General features: G+C 37.4%; 1 protein-coding gene and 1 long non-coding RNA gene across 4 annotated transcripts in view; both read left to right on the forward strand.

Moving 5' to 3' along the window:
* LOC117987079 (uncharacterized) overlaps positions 1–16991 on the forward strand; it is a 216311-nt gene that overhangs the window by 109524 nt on the left and 89796 nt on the right. For all 3 annotated transcript variants that reach the window (XM_034974027.2, XM_034974028.2, XM_034974029.2), the window contains one exon: positions 4867–4920. In XM_034974027.2, coding sequence (XP_034829918.1) covers positions 4867–4920 — 54 coding nt within the window. The remainder of the gene's footprint in view (positions 1–4866; positions 4921–16991) is intronic.
* Positions 5445–6058, forward strand: LOC138403086 (uncharacterized). Its single transcript, XR_011237371.1, has 2 exons — positions 5445–5691; positions 5932–6058. It is a non-coding gene; the product is annotated as an uncharacterized lncRNA (long non-coding RNA).

Genomic DNA, 16991 nt, shown 5'->3' on the forward strand with positions numbered 1-16991 from the left:
CTTAGATATGCATGATCACTTACCACCATCTTTAATGGAGTATTTTAAATAATCTTGCCGCAATAATCCGCAAACAGCGTAGCAGCTAGCAAAGCCGTCTGCCAATCCACCAATAACAAGTAGGTACATACCTAAATCAACACTTCTCAGGCGTTAAATATGCCAAAACTCTGTTCATTATCATCATCTCAACCCATCGCCGCGCCGCGCGCTGGCCCGGTACTGATCACAGGTCTCCTTTCAGAATAAAAGTGGTTTACTACGCTGGCCAAGTACAAATTGGCACACACAGTCACACACCTTTGAAATATTACGTAGAACTTTCAAGCATGCAGGTTTCCTCACAGTCGTATACCAATCGTTTGCCTGATAAGATAAACTGTTCCTAGAATGTAAATTAATATGTAACAGCCAAACGATTTAATTAAATGAAATTAAATGAAATCCTTTCCTTCACCATTAAAGCAAGTGATATTTAATTGCTTAATACGCCCATAACTATAAGGTAGAGGTGCGTGGCCAGTATCGAACCCCGGAAGCCCCGAGTAGGAGACAGACGCGTCTTAACCACTAGTGACGAGACGGTCACCGCATCAAAACTCTATCTATCAATTAATCAGCCTGTTTGCCTCCACTGCTGGACCTATGTCCAGCGCGCCACCGCACACGATCCTCTGCCTTTCATCCACCCACTTCCCGCTACCTTCTTAAGATCGTCAGTCCAGCGGGGTGGAGGTCGTCCCACACTGCTCTTGCCGATACGCGGTCACACTCCAGAACACGTCTGCCCCAGCGGCCACCGGTTCTGGGGCAGACGTGGCCTGCCCACTGCCACTTCAGCTGGCTAATTAGTTGAGCTATGTCAGTCACTTTGGTTCTTCGACTCAACATAAAAATCTATTACTTAGCGGAAACAAAACACGAGAATGAGACCTTTTGTTGTTGTCTCGCGGCCTTATTATCTAAACTCTTGAAGCGTATCATTGACATTTCCATGTAGTTTTCCACTAAAAATAGTACCTATAATTGATTGACGGCATAGAATTCAGTCTTCTCGCTTATCTATCTTTCGCTTAGCTGTTCTATCTTTGAATATTGAAATCGCTGACATAATATGTTTTCAAATGAAGTTCAGAAGAATAATAAGTACCTTATAGTAATATTAATTAACTAGCTGTATGTGACTTTGTTCGTCTACGATCAGTGTTGCTAATTTAGCGACTTAGTCGCTAGATTAGACGACCTTTCGAAGACGCGACTGATTTTTTTTTCACTTTTTGCAGCAGTAACGATTTATATAAGTATCAATTAAGACGACCTTTCGAAGACGCGACTGATTTTTTTTTCACTTTTTGCAGCAGTAATGATTTATATAAGTATCAATTAAAACAATGGCTGAAAATATCATTCAGAGTGAGTTCGAAATATATCGACTTTATGAAAGAACATTCGTCTAATAATAATAAAATCATTAAAACGCTAGTATACCTAGTAACTAGTAAGTCAACGAAATTTCCATATACTTGAAGACTAAAGAATATAATCATCATGATCAACCCATCACCGGCTCACTACAGAACATAGGTCTCCTCTCAGAGTGAGAAGGGTTTTGGCCATAGTCTACCACGCTGGCCATGTGCGGATTGGTAAACTTCACAAACCTTCGAGAACATTATAAAGAACTCTCAGGCATGCAGGTTACCTCACGATGTTTTCCTTCACCGTTAAAGCAAGAGATATTAATTAATTAAAACGCACATAACTCCGAAAAGTTGGAGGTGCGTGCCCGGGATCGAAACCCCGATCTCCGATTAGAAGGCGGACGTCCTAACCACTAAGCTATCACAGCTTAAGAATATAATATGTGTTACGAATGTTAACCTACTTTTGTCATCACACCAATTCAATAGAATCTCGTAAACTTTTATACCGGACACAAATGCAACCTGTGACCTTTTGGCTGAGACCCACAAAAAATTAATTATACGTTCTCAAGTAGTTATTTAATCGTATGTTGCAATAATAGACTGAACATCTTCAACGAGTATCTTCATAATATCATTAAAACATACAATGAGTTACACAACGTGTTTATATTATGACAATTGTGTTCAAATATAATATGACCTTTCCTAACTAATTAGTTTTCCTCATTTTTTTTTCATATTACGCAAACAACATTATGGGTTCACATATCTTTATAGGGGTCAGGTCAACGCTAGAGGTCAACGAACGTTGCGAAAGTAGGCCTGAGTTTTGCGCGCTATACACTGCGGGTTTGAAAAATTCAAAATAACTAAAAGTACAAAACGAGGCAAATGGTTATCGGTATTGAATTGTGTTTAGGTAGTATATTGTATAACAATAACGCTAAGTTTTTGCTAGCGTTCTGGTTACACCCTGTATGTAGGTATTATTTTAATCTAGACGTTGACTTTAAACTTAAAAGCCTGTCACGATTCGAGTCGTGTTAATTTCTCAGCCTGATCAGCGGACCGTATTAAAGCTCCAGATTGATTTCGGCTTAAATAAAATAAAAAAGAAAAAAATGGTTTAAAATTACTAACACGTTTGACTTATCACCTGGATTGTTGATAAATCGCCTTCGCTTTTTCCCCATACTTTGATTCGTTATTTGCTTACTTTAAAACCATAGATTAATTATTGGTCTCGCTCCGCTCTACTTTAAAACCTTTAAAATATATGTAATACGTAGGTATGTACTAAAGATGTACCTACCTATGTATGCATTTCCAATGTAACTTAATTTATTATTACTTTGTAACTACAATTTTTGGTACATTAATAATAAAAATAAATAAATAAAATAAATATGTACATTGTTGTACAATGTACCTTCCTACTACCTACCTACTTTAAAAATAATACTTCAGTACAAAAGCCATCTCTCTCTCTCTCTTTCTGTACCTCGTATTCCTCATTGCTGAGGGTTGTGACTTGTGACCCCTTTCCAATAATCAAAATAATGTTAGGAGTTAACTTGGGAAAATAATATGGCAAATTCGGACCTCGTCAAGTAAAGTCACCCATCAAGTTACCGACACTCAGGATAATCGAATTATGTGCAATCGCCAAACGAAGTAGGTAGGTACTACGCTTTTCCATGTAACTGGTCTTTGTGATAAAGTTTTTCAGTTCCTCTTCTTTGACAAAAAATAAGTACAGATTATAAATCTTCAAAACAGGATGGTGCATTGACCGTCCGTTGTGCCAGATCCTTTTTTCCACGCACATGTAAATTGTGGAACATACTTCCTTCAGCGGTTTCCCACTAGATTAAAAAATCGATGTACCTACAATCTACATACATAAAAAAAAGTCGAAAAATAACTGGGCCGAATTGAGAACCACCTCCTTTTTGGAAGTCGGTTAAAAACACGGGATTATTCAAGGGGCGGACCAACAAATTCCTGAAAAGCCGGCAACGCATTGGCGGTTTCCTCTGGTGCTGCAAATGTTCATGGGCTTAACATTAGGTGACCCACCTGCTTGTTTGCTCGCTTTTTTTATAGGTATGTTAGATGCAACGGTCTACAGGTTTTATATTTTATTATGGTATTTGGTTAACAGCTGCCGTGTCACCAGTTGTCACAGTCCGCTGGCGACGGCCTTCATCTAACGCGGTTATGACGGAATGGACCATTATATAACGATAATCAGAGTACAGACGGACGTACAGAGCACAGGCTCACGCGTAGGTAATTGAATCTAGAAGCTTCAGATACCTACCGCAGACACAGGATGTATTCATCTCATGAAACATTGTTACAACTTCTTTCTAAGTAATAGGTAGGTAGGTACATCCGTCCTTCGTAAGTAATTAGAGTGGTTACAATGTTGAGGCTGCAAGCGTTACGGAATCCAACGTTGAATATCAGGTATTTTACATGATACTTTTATGAAATTGTGTACTAGGCATGAACGTACAGTAGCCGGCAAGAAAACACTTCACATCGATCTTTAGAATGAGATTTTGGCTTTGTAGAGCGTTGTCTCTGATACTCATATGTGACGTTTTGTCGGGCTCAACGACAGAGACAAAGCTCTACGAAACCGCTATCTCTTTCTAAAGATCGATGTACAATATTTTCTGCCGGGTACTGTACAAGTATTCATGCTCGTAGTCGTTACGTAGGTCATACGTTCGTACTTGATTCGTAATAGCGCGCTCCAAACAAACCCTTCTTTGGTTCTAATTATTTTAAAACTCAATGAAATTTTATAGACAGGTTATACCCTATTGGTTTCAAGATAGTCTGATTTTTCAGATTTCTGTAAATACCTACATTTACCTAGTTTTAAAGTGACTCGGGTTCAAATATTTACATGCAAATCTTTGAGCTCCTGTTACATTGAAACTACACATTTTTACAGAAATCTCAGACATAGGTATATAATAATTAACTAATTAATGTTGGAAATTTATTTATTTTATTTTTAGATTTAAAAAGGGATAGACAATTCTATTAAAACAACTACTTATTCTATAAAATTAAACTAAAATAAATTAAATTAAATTAATTGTATAATTATTAATTAATTATCTAATTAATAATTATAATTAATTATTTATATTTATTTCAAGACCGTCGGTAAATTAGTATATCAACAACATTTCATTGAGTTTCATTAGTTAAAATGCAAATAAGAATGGTTGTACCTATTGTATTTTAATAGGTAGGTATAACTACATATACCTAATATTTCATTGAACTTTATCTTGTGTAGATGATCGCTTCATATTAGCCAACATATTTTTACCTACATATTCAAATATGTAGGTATTTAGGTACTTATTATTATATTATGTTCTATTAAAAATATGTTTCTTTTCCTTTGTTATAGCAATGTCGGCCGATGGGTCGACGACGGATATTCACGGTCTACTCAACGATACTGGTAAGTTAAAAAAATAGGTATCTACATTACAGTTATTTTCTACATTTTTATAATGAAAAATACTAAAATCTAGTCAAATGCGTCTCAGAAGCACAACACGCATTAAGGCAGGCTTTGGTAGCGTAGGAATAGCACGCACATGCTTATAAAACCGTCTTACCATGGCCAGAGATATTATCATGGCATACCTATAAACCAAAACCAAGATTTTTGATCAGAATTCAGAAACAACACATTGTTTTTGTTGTGATTTTCAGTCTTTCCTATCAAATTTCAGAGGCTAGGTTTTTTAACGATATTCATCATCATCATCATCATGATCAACCCATCGCCGGCTCACTACAGAGCACGGGTCTCCTCTCAGAGTGACAAGTGGTTTGGCCATAGTCTACCACGCTGGCCACGTGCGGATTGGCAGACTTCACACACCTTTGAGAACATTATGGAGAACTCTCAGGCATGCAGGTTTCCTCACGATGTTTTCCTTCACCGTTAAAGCAAGTGATATTTTAATTACTTAAAAACCAATGATATTAGAAGAAAATAGGTAGATACGTTATACGCGGACCGCAAGTGGCACGTTAAAACTAAGCTAATTAGCAAACCTGAGCTCAGTCGCCCGCTGTCGTCGCGCTATCGATGACGTCGTTGATAGTAATGTGTATTTTGTTTTCGTCTCCCAAAACAACCGAAAATGCCGTCGTGTGTGATGAGATTCTGCACAAACTACACAAGCAAGGTTTCCAAAAGTCAAGGAATCACATTTCATTCGTAAGTAAAACTATTTCTTTTATATAATTCGTATTTTTCACTTATTTAACAATAACAAACTCGTGCACGTTCGTGTAAAATGCAACTCATTGCAATTTGTACCTTATGTCACATGCCATAAGTACGTATCAAGTTATCGTTGTACGTATTTTAAAGTTTCCGATCAAAGAATATAAAATAAACAGATAGGTCTCTTCTGAGTATTGACAATTCAAATAGTGTGCATATTTCCTGTTTTAGGGAAGGATAAATTAACTATGGTCTAACATCTTTTTACGGTCCACTGCTGGGTCTCTTCATACAATGAGGGAATTTTGGCTATGGGTATGTAGATTGTGTAATAGTAAATATTTTCAAAAATAAAAAATATTTTCATTTCACATTTTATTCCTTTACCTACCTTCCCGCGGCTTCGTCCGCGTAAAATTTAGTAATTTTATTTCGACTTCTTCATGTATGGGAGCCCCCTTTATTTAATTTAATTTAATTTTTATTATTTTTATTATAGCGGCAATAGAAATACATTCTGTGAAAATTTCAACTGTCTACCTATTACGGCTTACGAGATACAGCCCGCTGACAGATGGACGTACAGACAGCGGAGGCTTAGTAATAGGGTCCCGTTGGCACCCCTTGGGCACGGAACCCTAAAAACGAGCGGAACCGCGGGAAAAAGCTAGTTCGTAATATATTAAATACCACAGTATAAGGTTTTTATTTTACTATACAACTACAGTGTAGGCATAAATCGGCATTAGCCGAAAAGACTTTACTGTTTTTTTTTTCTTTGGAGTTTCTAGTTTACCGTCTCGTCCCGTCTCTTTTACGCTCGCATTATTAGGCATATATCCGTCCTTCTTCCACTCTTCTGTGCAGGACGAGGTAGTGCAAAATATAACCGTCTCTTTTTCGTGCGCAACTGAAGCTGAGGTTATTAGTTCACCGTCCTTTACTCTCTGTTGTGTGAGGTTAAAATACTATCTATGCGTTTATGTGTGTTGAGTCTTTCGGCGCTGACGCAGCGTGCCATTAATAAACATCGAATTTGATATAAGTAACCTATCTACCTCTTTTTCTTCTAATATCATTGTTAAAAACGCACATAACTCCGAAAAGTTAGAGGTGCGTGCCCGGGATCGAACCCCCGACCTCCGATTGGAAGGCGGACGTCCTAACCACTAGGCTACCACAGCTTCACGATACTGGTCCATAATAAAATTATTATTAATATTATAAACGCGAATGTGCCTGTCTGCTAGCTAATCACGCCTCATCTGTTCAACCGATTGTGAAGAGATATAACAGGCAATATCCCAGCTGGGATGGACATAGAATTCTTACTATCCCAGAAAATCAAAGAGTTCCCATGCGATTTTTAAAACCCTAAATCCAAGCGACGAAGTAAGTTGTGGGCATTTCTTATAACTTACCTTACGATATCACCTTGATAAAAAAAACCAAAACAATAAGTTTTCAATTTTTTGAGAAACAGTGGGAGTTCGATTCCTGTGTAGTACCTATAATCTGTATAAAAATCTCTCAATGTTTTTTTAATAATATCTAAGTCAGAAATCCTTTGTCTTAGTTTTAATTTTCGCGCTCTCTTAATATACCTATGTATAGCACCTTTGACCAGCTTTGTCAAACGCCATCTAGCGAAACGTTTTTATACATATGAATCATTTTTTTTGTAACGCCATCTGTACACAACGTTGTAAACTACATTAGTCAGCGCCATCTATGTGTGATTTAGTGAACTACGTCGTAAGTTTACATACTTGGTATGTACAGTCATTGATAGGTGGCGCTACTTGTGCTATTTAGGATGGTGATGTTTTACCATAAACTATGTAGATGGCGCTAATAGTTTGAAATAATAACTGCATTATTATATTTATAGGAGAGTTTTCCCGCGACAAGAAATTCACATTCGCGCGCTTTCAAGCCTTTACGATCTCACTAATTAATAATGATAATGATGATGAATGTACTCACATCAAAGTCAAGAAATTAGTACTGATCAAATTTTAGTTAGATTCTCAGGCTCAAACTCTTAGCTTCTTCATTCACTTAGTGGCTTGCTAATCATGTCCATTGCATTTCAGTGCTGAGCCGATGTACCTACAATCTATCTACAAGTCGATGTATGGTATGGTCTATGGGTCTGCTATAATAGGCCTTTTCCTGTCTTTTCTTGACATTCCATCTTCGGAACATGTTTCTACATCATGAACGCGTTCTCAAGCATACAATACAATAACGTTTTCCATTAAAAAAATACCTAGGTAGGTACTTAGTACTTACCTAGCCTACCCGTGTAGCCAGATCTTACACCAGCTAGGTATTAGTAGCAAGAGTTATCTTTACATTTACAACTAGACTTTTATGGTTCTAATCGGCAAACTGGTCCTATGCCTGTTACCAACCAGTCAAATGCCAAATGCCTGCCTACCTACTTACTAGCAGCAGGTAGGTACCTTGTATATAAATTGCGAGTAAATTAGCACTTTACATTAATTAAAATATCGAAACTTTTGACGTTGGTGTGACATCATCTTTTTTACGTCAACTTTTAGGTAGAAGGCTTTCATCATCATGATCAACCCATCGCCGGCTCACTACAGAGCAAGCATCTCCTCTCAGAGTGAGAAGGGTTTTGGCCATAGTCTACCACGCTGACCAAGTGCGGATTGGCAGACTTCACACACCATTGAGAACATTATGGAGAACTCTCCGGCATGCAGGCTTCCTCACGATGTTTTCCTTCACCGTTAAAGCAAGTGATATTTTAATTACTTAAAAACGCACATAACATAGAGGTGCGTTTGCCCGGGATCAAACCCCCGACCTCCGATTGGAAGGCGGACGTCCTAACCACTAGGCTACCACAGCTTAGAAGGCTTTACTAACAGGTATTTTATTACTAGGTAAATGTAGATGTCTATAATTTTATATTGTACAGTACTAGTACTAGTAGTACTAGTAGACGTACCTTCTGAGTTTACGATTATAACAGCTGAAGTGCAACCAACAGTTAAGTTTATTTCGTCACCATGAGGGTATACCTATTTTAAATAATTTTATATTTTTGGTCACAAACTGAAAGTGAACATGTCATCCCTGTAAAATCTAAGTAAGTTGTATACAAAAATAATGTCCGTAATGAAGCTGAAAGGTCGGATTTTTACAGTATGTAAAATGTACCTAAATCTCCTAAACACAGGGATATGAAACAACATTCTTACCTTCCCGGCATCTGTGAAGGCAAGAATACTGTACAAGTTAGTATTAAGAGGGCTTAGGCGTTAATTTTGACTTGAAAACTTATGCTTTATGGACTAAGAGCCAGCGTGTGCCAGACCTTCGTTATTTTATAAAAGTTTCTCTGCGTAAAGTTTAAAAGTTTAAGCCCTCCTTCGCCTCGTCCACTGTGCCCTCTGCTAGTCAGAGGGATACGCGGATAAACCTCCCCCTGCCAGGTCATTAGCCATAGCCAACAATATCCCCGAAGAGAAGTTATTAGCTATGTTACCGGGGTGCACCGGCCCGAATACTGCTCTTCCCCTCGGATGCATCCAAAAGGGACCAGCAGCACCCAGACACACTGGGAGGTTACCTGGCTGGCACCCCCCGGTTCATCCACCCTATTACCCCTATCCCTAAGTAGTAAACCTACTTGCGGATTGTTTAGAGTAAAGCCGGACGGTCTCTGATAGTCATGATTTGGCAAACTTTTCAAAAAATTATTACCTGTCCAGGAATCGAATACTTCCTGGACTCCTCCTCCCATGTTTATCATATATAGGTAATTCTAGCACAGTGTATTAAAAAACTAGCAGCCTCTTACCACAGGGTTCTATTGTAACACAACCGTGATCGCTTACATGAAAGTTGATATATTTCCCTTATAAGGTTTCGAATTCTTCGCTCAACCGCAATATAACAATACCACATAATATTATCTACCTACCTATTTAGGTACTTGTATATTACCTACATCGTCATCATCATCAACCAATAGACATCCACTGCTGGACATAGGTCTCTTGTAGGGACTTCCACTCGCAACGGTCTTGCGCGGCCTGACATTATTTATTATCTACATATTATTATACTTGAATTTTTGACATAAGTGCTTTAGTCTGACAGCCCTAGACTGTTACAATCGGATCAGATTGGGTTGGCTACCTGTCAATCACACTTGTTTTTTTGACGATAGCCTTAACATTTAAGTCAATAAAATAATATATCAAAAAACAACTAGGTAGCGTCACGATCAGGGTAATCCAAGACCGGTATGACCGGCGGAATGACTACGTCGGTAGGTAGGTGTAACCAAAACAGCTACCTACCTACTTAAAATACCTACTACGTAACAACCAGGAAAGTCAAAGTAGTAGGTTAGTCGTGCTTACAGGAAAATCCATTCGATTTGCTTAGAAACCCCAAATAATTTATTAAAATGAGATATATTTTATACAATTTAATACTTATACTTATCATGTTTTAATAAGAAATGAAACAATTTACTAATTTGGCGATCGTTCGTAGCTATTTATTTATTGAATTGGTGAGAAAAATTTTGATCAGGCTTTAGTAGCGTGATTGTGAATCGTGATTCATCGCTAGCCTTTAGCCTTTGTGTAGGTACCTACTAGTAGTGCTAGTAGCAGAAAAAACCTTAATTAATAGGCCACGCGCCAGACGGAAATACCTACCAAGCGAGGCTTGCCATTAGAGCGCTTGTGCACTGTGTCTAATAAAATGATGCTTATATTTTTACAATTCCTTTCTCTTATATTCCTGCGTATACGCGGATGGTGGACTATTATCGTATAGACTATTCAAATTTCATACCCTTATTCTTCCCCGTTGGACAGAGACAACGCTGTACAAAGCCGAAATGTCATTCTAAAGGCCGATGTACATTACTTTCGGCCGCGTACTGTACTTCTGTGCTATTTCGAAACTGAAACTCGGAATATTATGAACACGTGTAGACAATGTTTTAGAAACAATACTCAATTTCCCATTATTATTGTTGCGCTATGGTGCAAGCCCGCTGTTCCGTCTATTAAATAATCAACTTTGTTGCAAACGCTCATAGATATATCATCATCATCATCAACTGATGGACGTCCACTGCTGGATATAGGTCGGAGGTCCTATTGTCTTCTTTCACACGCCACGGTCTTGCGCCGCCGCACGTTACCTTTGACAAAGCCTTCGAGTCGGTGTAAACTTGGGCTGTGTTGAGGTCTTTACAGAGATTCCGGATCGACAACCGTTATATCCAATCGCTGAAGTGCTTATACGAAAACGCCACTTTACAGTCCGTATACAGGACCAGACTACGAGACCGTAGGTATATACTATATCATTATTATAGCTGTATATATCCAAGCATAAAAAAAAGTCCTGTCACTCACTCTTTACACTCTTCAACACTTTTTCAAAATTCATTCGGGATAGGGAATAAAGAGGGTTTACATTTGCTGAGAGAAGCCTAAAAGGAGAAACTGACAAACATAAAACCAACGTATCTACAATTGGTTCTCGGAACTTGTGCATGAAGCTAGGTATCTCTATGACGTACGGCGTACCGCACAAAAGATTTTGAGTAGGTAATTCTAAATGGATCTTTAAAGAACCACCTCCTTTTTGGAAGTCGGTTAAAAATTAAGTAGGTAGGTACGTTACACACGGACAGTTTATGTTGTGGGAAAAAGCTTTTTGGGTATTACTATCGCGAATAGTCATATACAAGTAGATTTTTGATGCAATTCGGACCTTTTCCTTACTTACCTAGGTCCTAGTAGGTACCTACTTTCCTATTAGAGAAAATTTAGCTTTACCTACCGCATTGAATTCTACTAACGTAAATATTTCCTCATAGGCCTAACATGGCCTGGTGGCGAACTGTGACCTGCCCTAAACCCTTCTCATTCTGAGACATGAGAGGGGGACTTGTGTCGATGATGATGATGATGAACCGATCATTATAATATCATCGTACTTAATTGGGTATTTGACTACATCAAAAATAAATTATTTCTTATTGATTATTAAATAGAGGGTCTTCCAAAATATCTACGTAAAATCCACGTGAAATTATCGATTAAACTAAAAAAGTACTACGTCATCATATTATGATGTGACGTCACATTCCAGTATTTCATAGAATATCGCCACATATCGCATACTGAGATATATCGTATATTGACGTTTGATAAAAAGTAACTGATTTGATTATTTGTCAAATACCGTATTGTTTCATTACCACAGAATAGAATAGAATCACAATAGAATAGTACATTACGTAAACGCCTGTATCTGTTAGATATAAACGGTTGGATTGTTCAATATTATATCGTTATTAAAATAATAACACCACAAACATTTTCCTTCCCTGTAAAAAGGTTTAACAAAAACGCTATTTAAAGTTACAACAAATTAAGAGAAGCATTAGGTACTTACTTATTTCCCGTCTATCTGGCTACATAAATTATAAGTAGGTAGAGGTAACTACCTATCTAGTTTTCGTTGGTTATTATATTTTGTTATTCATAAAATACTTACTAGTTGTTGCTCGTGATTTTGTTGACGTGGATTTTGGGGTTTTATACAAATCCCTAATATCATTTGTGCACTCATACGTAATCGGTTCGTATTCGTGAATCGTGAAAATACGATTCGAATTGACCGTCATACAAAACGTACGTACCTACGCGTGTGCACTCGTTCGATTGGTATTTTGACGGATCCGTCAAATCACAAATCAAATGAGTGCACAAACGCCCTAAAGAACTTTTTTTCATGTTTTTTTTAAAGGAATAAAAATGTAGCTGTATGTCCTCATGCAGGTGCAAGCTATCTCTATAAGATTAATTCAGCAGCGGTTAGAACTTGAGCCATAAAAAGGTAACAGATATTATCAGACTGCAACACAGTTTCTCATATGAGCTGAAATTGTTGTGGGCTTCTTCTCAGACCAGAGCGTGTTTGGAACCGTTCCGGGAAACCGGGAAATTTTCACCCGTCAATCCGTTTGTCAAACATAACTGATAATCAAAAACTGTACAGTGGTAGGTGCCCATTTTAGTTTTGACTTTGACTTTAGACTGTCAGTAGGGAAAATAACCACCCAAAAACACACTCAGTAAGAAGAATCACGCTTTTATATTATATCTAATAATGACGATTCCGGTTAAGCCCTGGTGTAAAATTTAAAGTTTTCCCTAATGCGTTCCACAGCGTTCTTCATACGTCATAATATTATTATTATGTAAGTAGTTTTTCATTTCAAATTCAGTGAAATTTTGTAGACACGTTCTTAAAGTAAATATCTGTGTCTGGTTTGCTAGATTCCATAAATAAGTTTGGTTTCAGAGTTAGGCTCACTTTTCTTTAATGTAAATACCTATTCCTATACAAGTATTAATTGAGTATGATTGTTTAATATTCAAAGGAGAACCAAACTACGTTTGTATAGAGTGCGCTGCGAATGAACTCCTCAAGCAATGCTTTACAAAAGCTTGACGTTTGAAATTCATATTCTTTTCCCTACATTATGGCTAGCTATAGCTATATACCTACGATTCGTATTTAGATTAAAATTTATAAATACTACTAGTACTTTATCGTACTGTACTGATACCGTCCGACCATTATACCTGTAAAATAAGCTCCAGACAATCATATAGTGGAGAGGGGTGTGTTTGCATGTGCAAACACACATGCTGTAGAAAGTACAACAACCATGTGGTTGTTGTACTTTCTACAGCGCGAGAAGCAAATAGATATCACTAAGGCTGAGATCTATAGAGCGCATTTTGACTTTGCTCAGACTTAAGATTGAGTTAAAACGAGACAGATTTATGTTAAAGATATAGCTCTGTCTCGTTTTAACTCTGTCTTAAGTCTAAGCAGTCAGGGTGCGCTCTATAAATCTCAGCCTAAGTCCATTTTTAAGGTACCACCAGCCAGCGTGGTGGCCTGCGGTCAAACCCTTTTCATTCTGAAAAGAGACCCGTGTACAGTAGTGAGCTGGCGATGGGTTGATGATGATGCAGGCTCAAAAGTTACCCATCTTCGTCGGTTCAAGGTCACCCGGGTCTTCACCCTGACCCGCGCGGTGTGACGCGTGCGTATTCCAGTACAAAACATAGTAATATCATAATATTATTGTTTTATCTTTGTAATAAACGCATCAAAAGTTAAAACAAGTGTCGACAACATACCATTTATATACGCAGCAATACTTATTAGTCAATGATCGTACAAATAAGTCTATTAAGTAATCGTATATTATTATTTTATACGTCGTATATTATCTTGTTGAGTATGATCGCATTTTTATTAAATTACCTACCAAAAATTTAACAGTTTATGTTAAACTAGCTTATGCTCGCGACTTCGTTCGCGTGGACTCCACAAATTTCAAACCCTTATTTCACCCCCTTAGGGGTTGAGTTTTCAAAACTCCTTTCTTAGTGGATGTCTACGCCATAATAGCTATCTGCATGCCAAATTTCAGCCCGATCCGTCCAGTAATTTGAGCTGTGCGTAGATAGATCAGTCAGTCAGTCATTCAATTAGTCACCTTTTCCTTTTATATATTTAGACTAGCTTATGCTCGCGACTTCGTCCGCGTGGACTACAAAATTTCAAAACCCTATTTCACCCCCTTAGGAGTTGAATTTTCAAAAATCCTTTCTTAGCGGATGCCTACGTCATAATAGCTATCTGCATGCCAAATTTCAGCCCGATCCGTCCAGTAGTTTGAGCTGTGCGTTGATAGATCAGTCAGTCAGTCAGTCAGTCAGTCAGTCAGTCAGTCAGTCACCTTTTCCTTTTATATATTTAGATTTCTTCGTCGCCAACTGATAGACTGTTGGACATAGGTCACTTGCGCTGCCTGAACCCAGCGGCTTCCTGCGCGACTCGTTTGATGTGTCCATCTATCTGCCAAACCTGCGCTTTCCGGTGCAAGATCACCTTGTAAGCTGGAACCTCAACGTCTATCGGTTATTCGAAACTTCTCAATGTAGGTTCAACGTCTCCACGTCAAAAAAAAAAACTCCATAGGTACCTACATGAAATCTCCAGTTTCTATACTCAGCGGTTTGAGCCTAATTTTGAGCAAAAATTTCACTCAAGCAAACCCGGGGTGGGTCGGCTAGTAAGTTATTAATTAAATAAATAATTATCATCCTATAATTAGATACATTTAGTAAACAATCTACAGGGGGTAATAAAACCAATGTCACGCTAATATGACCCATGACTCTCAAACAAATATGATAAGAAGTGGAAACGTCCTGACTTCTCATGATTGTACCATTGAGTTACAGACCATAGAGATACAGACCCAAACATCACTCGTTAAAACAGCGCCTAACTAAATTAAGTATACGTAATGGAACGAATAAAATATTTTTATGTAAACTTAATTGCTTAATTAGGTGGTGCCCGCGTCTTCGTCCGCGTGGATTTAGGTTTTTAAAAATCCTATCATCTATATACGTCTCCAGGAGGCAAGCTGTCTCTGTACCAAGTTCCGTCAAAAGCTAGTAGACAGAAGTTGGCATTCATTAAGATAGGATTTTCGGAAATTATTCCCTTAAGGGAGTTAAATAGGGGATGAAGGTTGGTATGAATGTACCTATGTCATTTTTAAAATTACGTCGATGAAATTGGTTAAGACTGTTGGTTAAAATGAAGAAATATATTGTGTTTCACTATTTTTGGACATTCCACGCTTAAGCGGTTCAATAGGGGATGAAAGTTTGTATTTTACCTATGTCATTTTTCAAATTCCATAAAATTTGGTATTTGTACTTTCGGGCAAAAATGAAGAGTACCTACTTACGTCTTTCAGGATTTTGAAAATTCCACTCGAGCGAAGCGAGTCAGTTAGTATTATTATACAAAAGGGTTATTTATTATTATTGACAATCAAATTTAAAACCGGCGTTTGTTATTGAATGAAAAAAAGCAAGTCTGGTCCCCGTGGAAACCAGTAAAAGTTGTGGCCGTTTTACGCAAAATTACCACCTCTAATAAATCGCACCTCTGGATTATAACGTGTGAAATTCCGTCCGGCATTGCGTCTTGTTGTTTACTGAAAGATTTCAATTGTAGATACGGAACCTTGTGCTGTATTCTGAAGTAATAAGTAATTCTTGTTGCGGTACAAACGGCAATAAAATTTAAATTTTCAAGGTACTATTTGAATTGAATGTAACTTCTCGTATACCTTAGTTTCGAGTTTACTCTTAGCTCCATTATGAGACAATAACTGTTTTTGCTTAAGTTTTGCCACATTCGCTGCTGTGTGTGACTTCTACAGTCTGCTTAATTTTCTGCTCTATCAATAACTCAGACACATTTGTACAACAATTGCATTAATTGCAATGATAAAACAAAATACGACAGAATCATTCCTAATCAGATTCATTTTATTAATGCCAAAGAGCGTTTCTTTACTGGTTTTTCCTTCAATTACGCCACCACGGAGAGATGGATCGCCATGGTTTTTTACATGGATATCTAATGTTAAAGACCTAGGAAGTTACTCTTTATCCTGGAAAATTAAAGAATTCCCACAGAATTTTTAAAAAAACCTAAATCAACGCAAAAGAAGTCGCGGGCATCAACTAGTAATTTAATAAGCTAAAATGAACAGATGTTAAATGAAAATTTGAATATGTACATAGTATCTACTATTATTTCAATAATAAAAGACTACGAGTATCTCCATGTGATTCTACGAAACTCGACGATTCGTAGGTGTTCCACTTACTAGAACATTTAGGCTATTGACGTCAATATATTTATGGTTATCCGAAATAAACATAAACACGGAAAACCAATAACATAATCATCGGTTTATGTAATCAGAACGTATATAATGATATCGTAATAGTATTAGTGAGTAATGAAAATGGCATGGCATGGTTTACAATTTTCATGTTCTCTAGTAGTCTGCTGGACTCTACGACTATACGTAGTTTGCACATAGATTACAGATACCTAGTAGGTAACCAGGAGTCAGGACCAGTTGAATCAATTAATATTTAATACGTCATTCTTACGTTGTTATTTGTCAATGAAGACCACACAATTTTTGACAAAAAGCTATGTTGCTATAACTTATTGACCTATTGAAGATAGACTGATTTATTTATTACTTACGGTTGTAAAAAGAAATACTTACACTGTAGTATTGATAAGATTTTTTACGATTACGATTGTTATGTTTTAGGAGAGTACCTACCTACTTACTTTTGATTATTTTA

Source organism: Maniola hyperantus, chromosome 12, assembly GCF_902806685.2.
Source record: "Maniola hyperantus chromosome 12, iAphHyp1.2, whole genome shotgun sequence".
NCBI classification, from domain to species: Eukaryota; Metazoa; Arthropoda; class Insecta; order Lepidoptera; family Nymphalidae; genus Maniola; species Maniola hyperantus.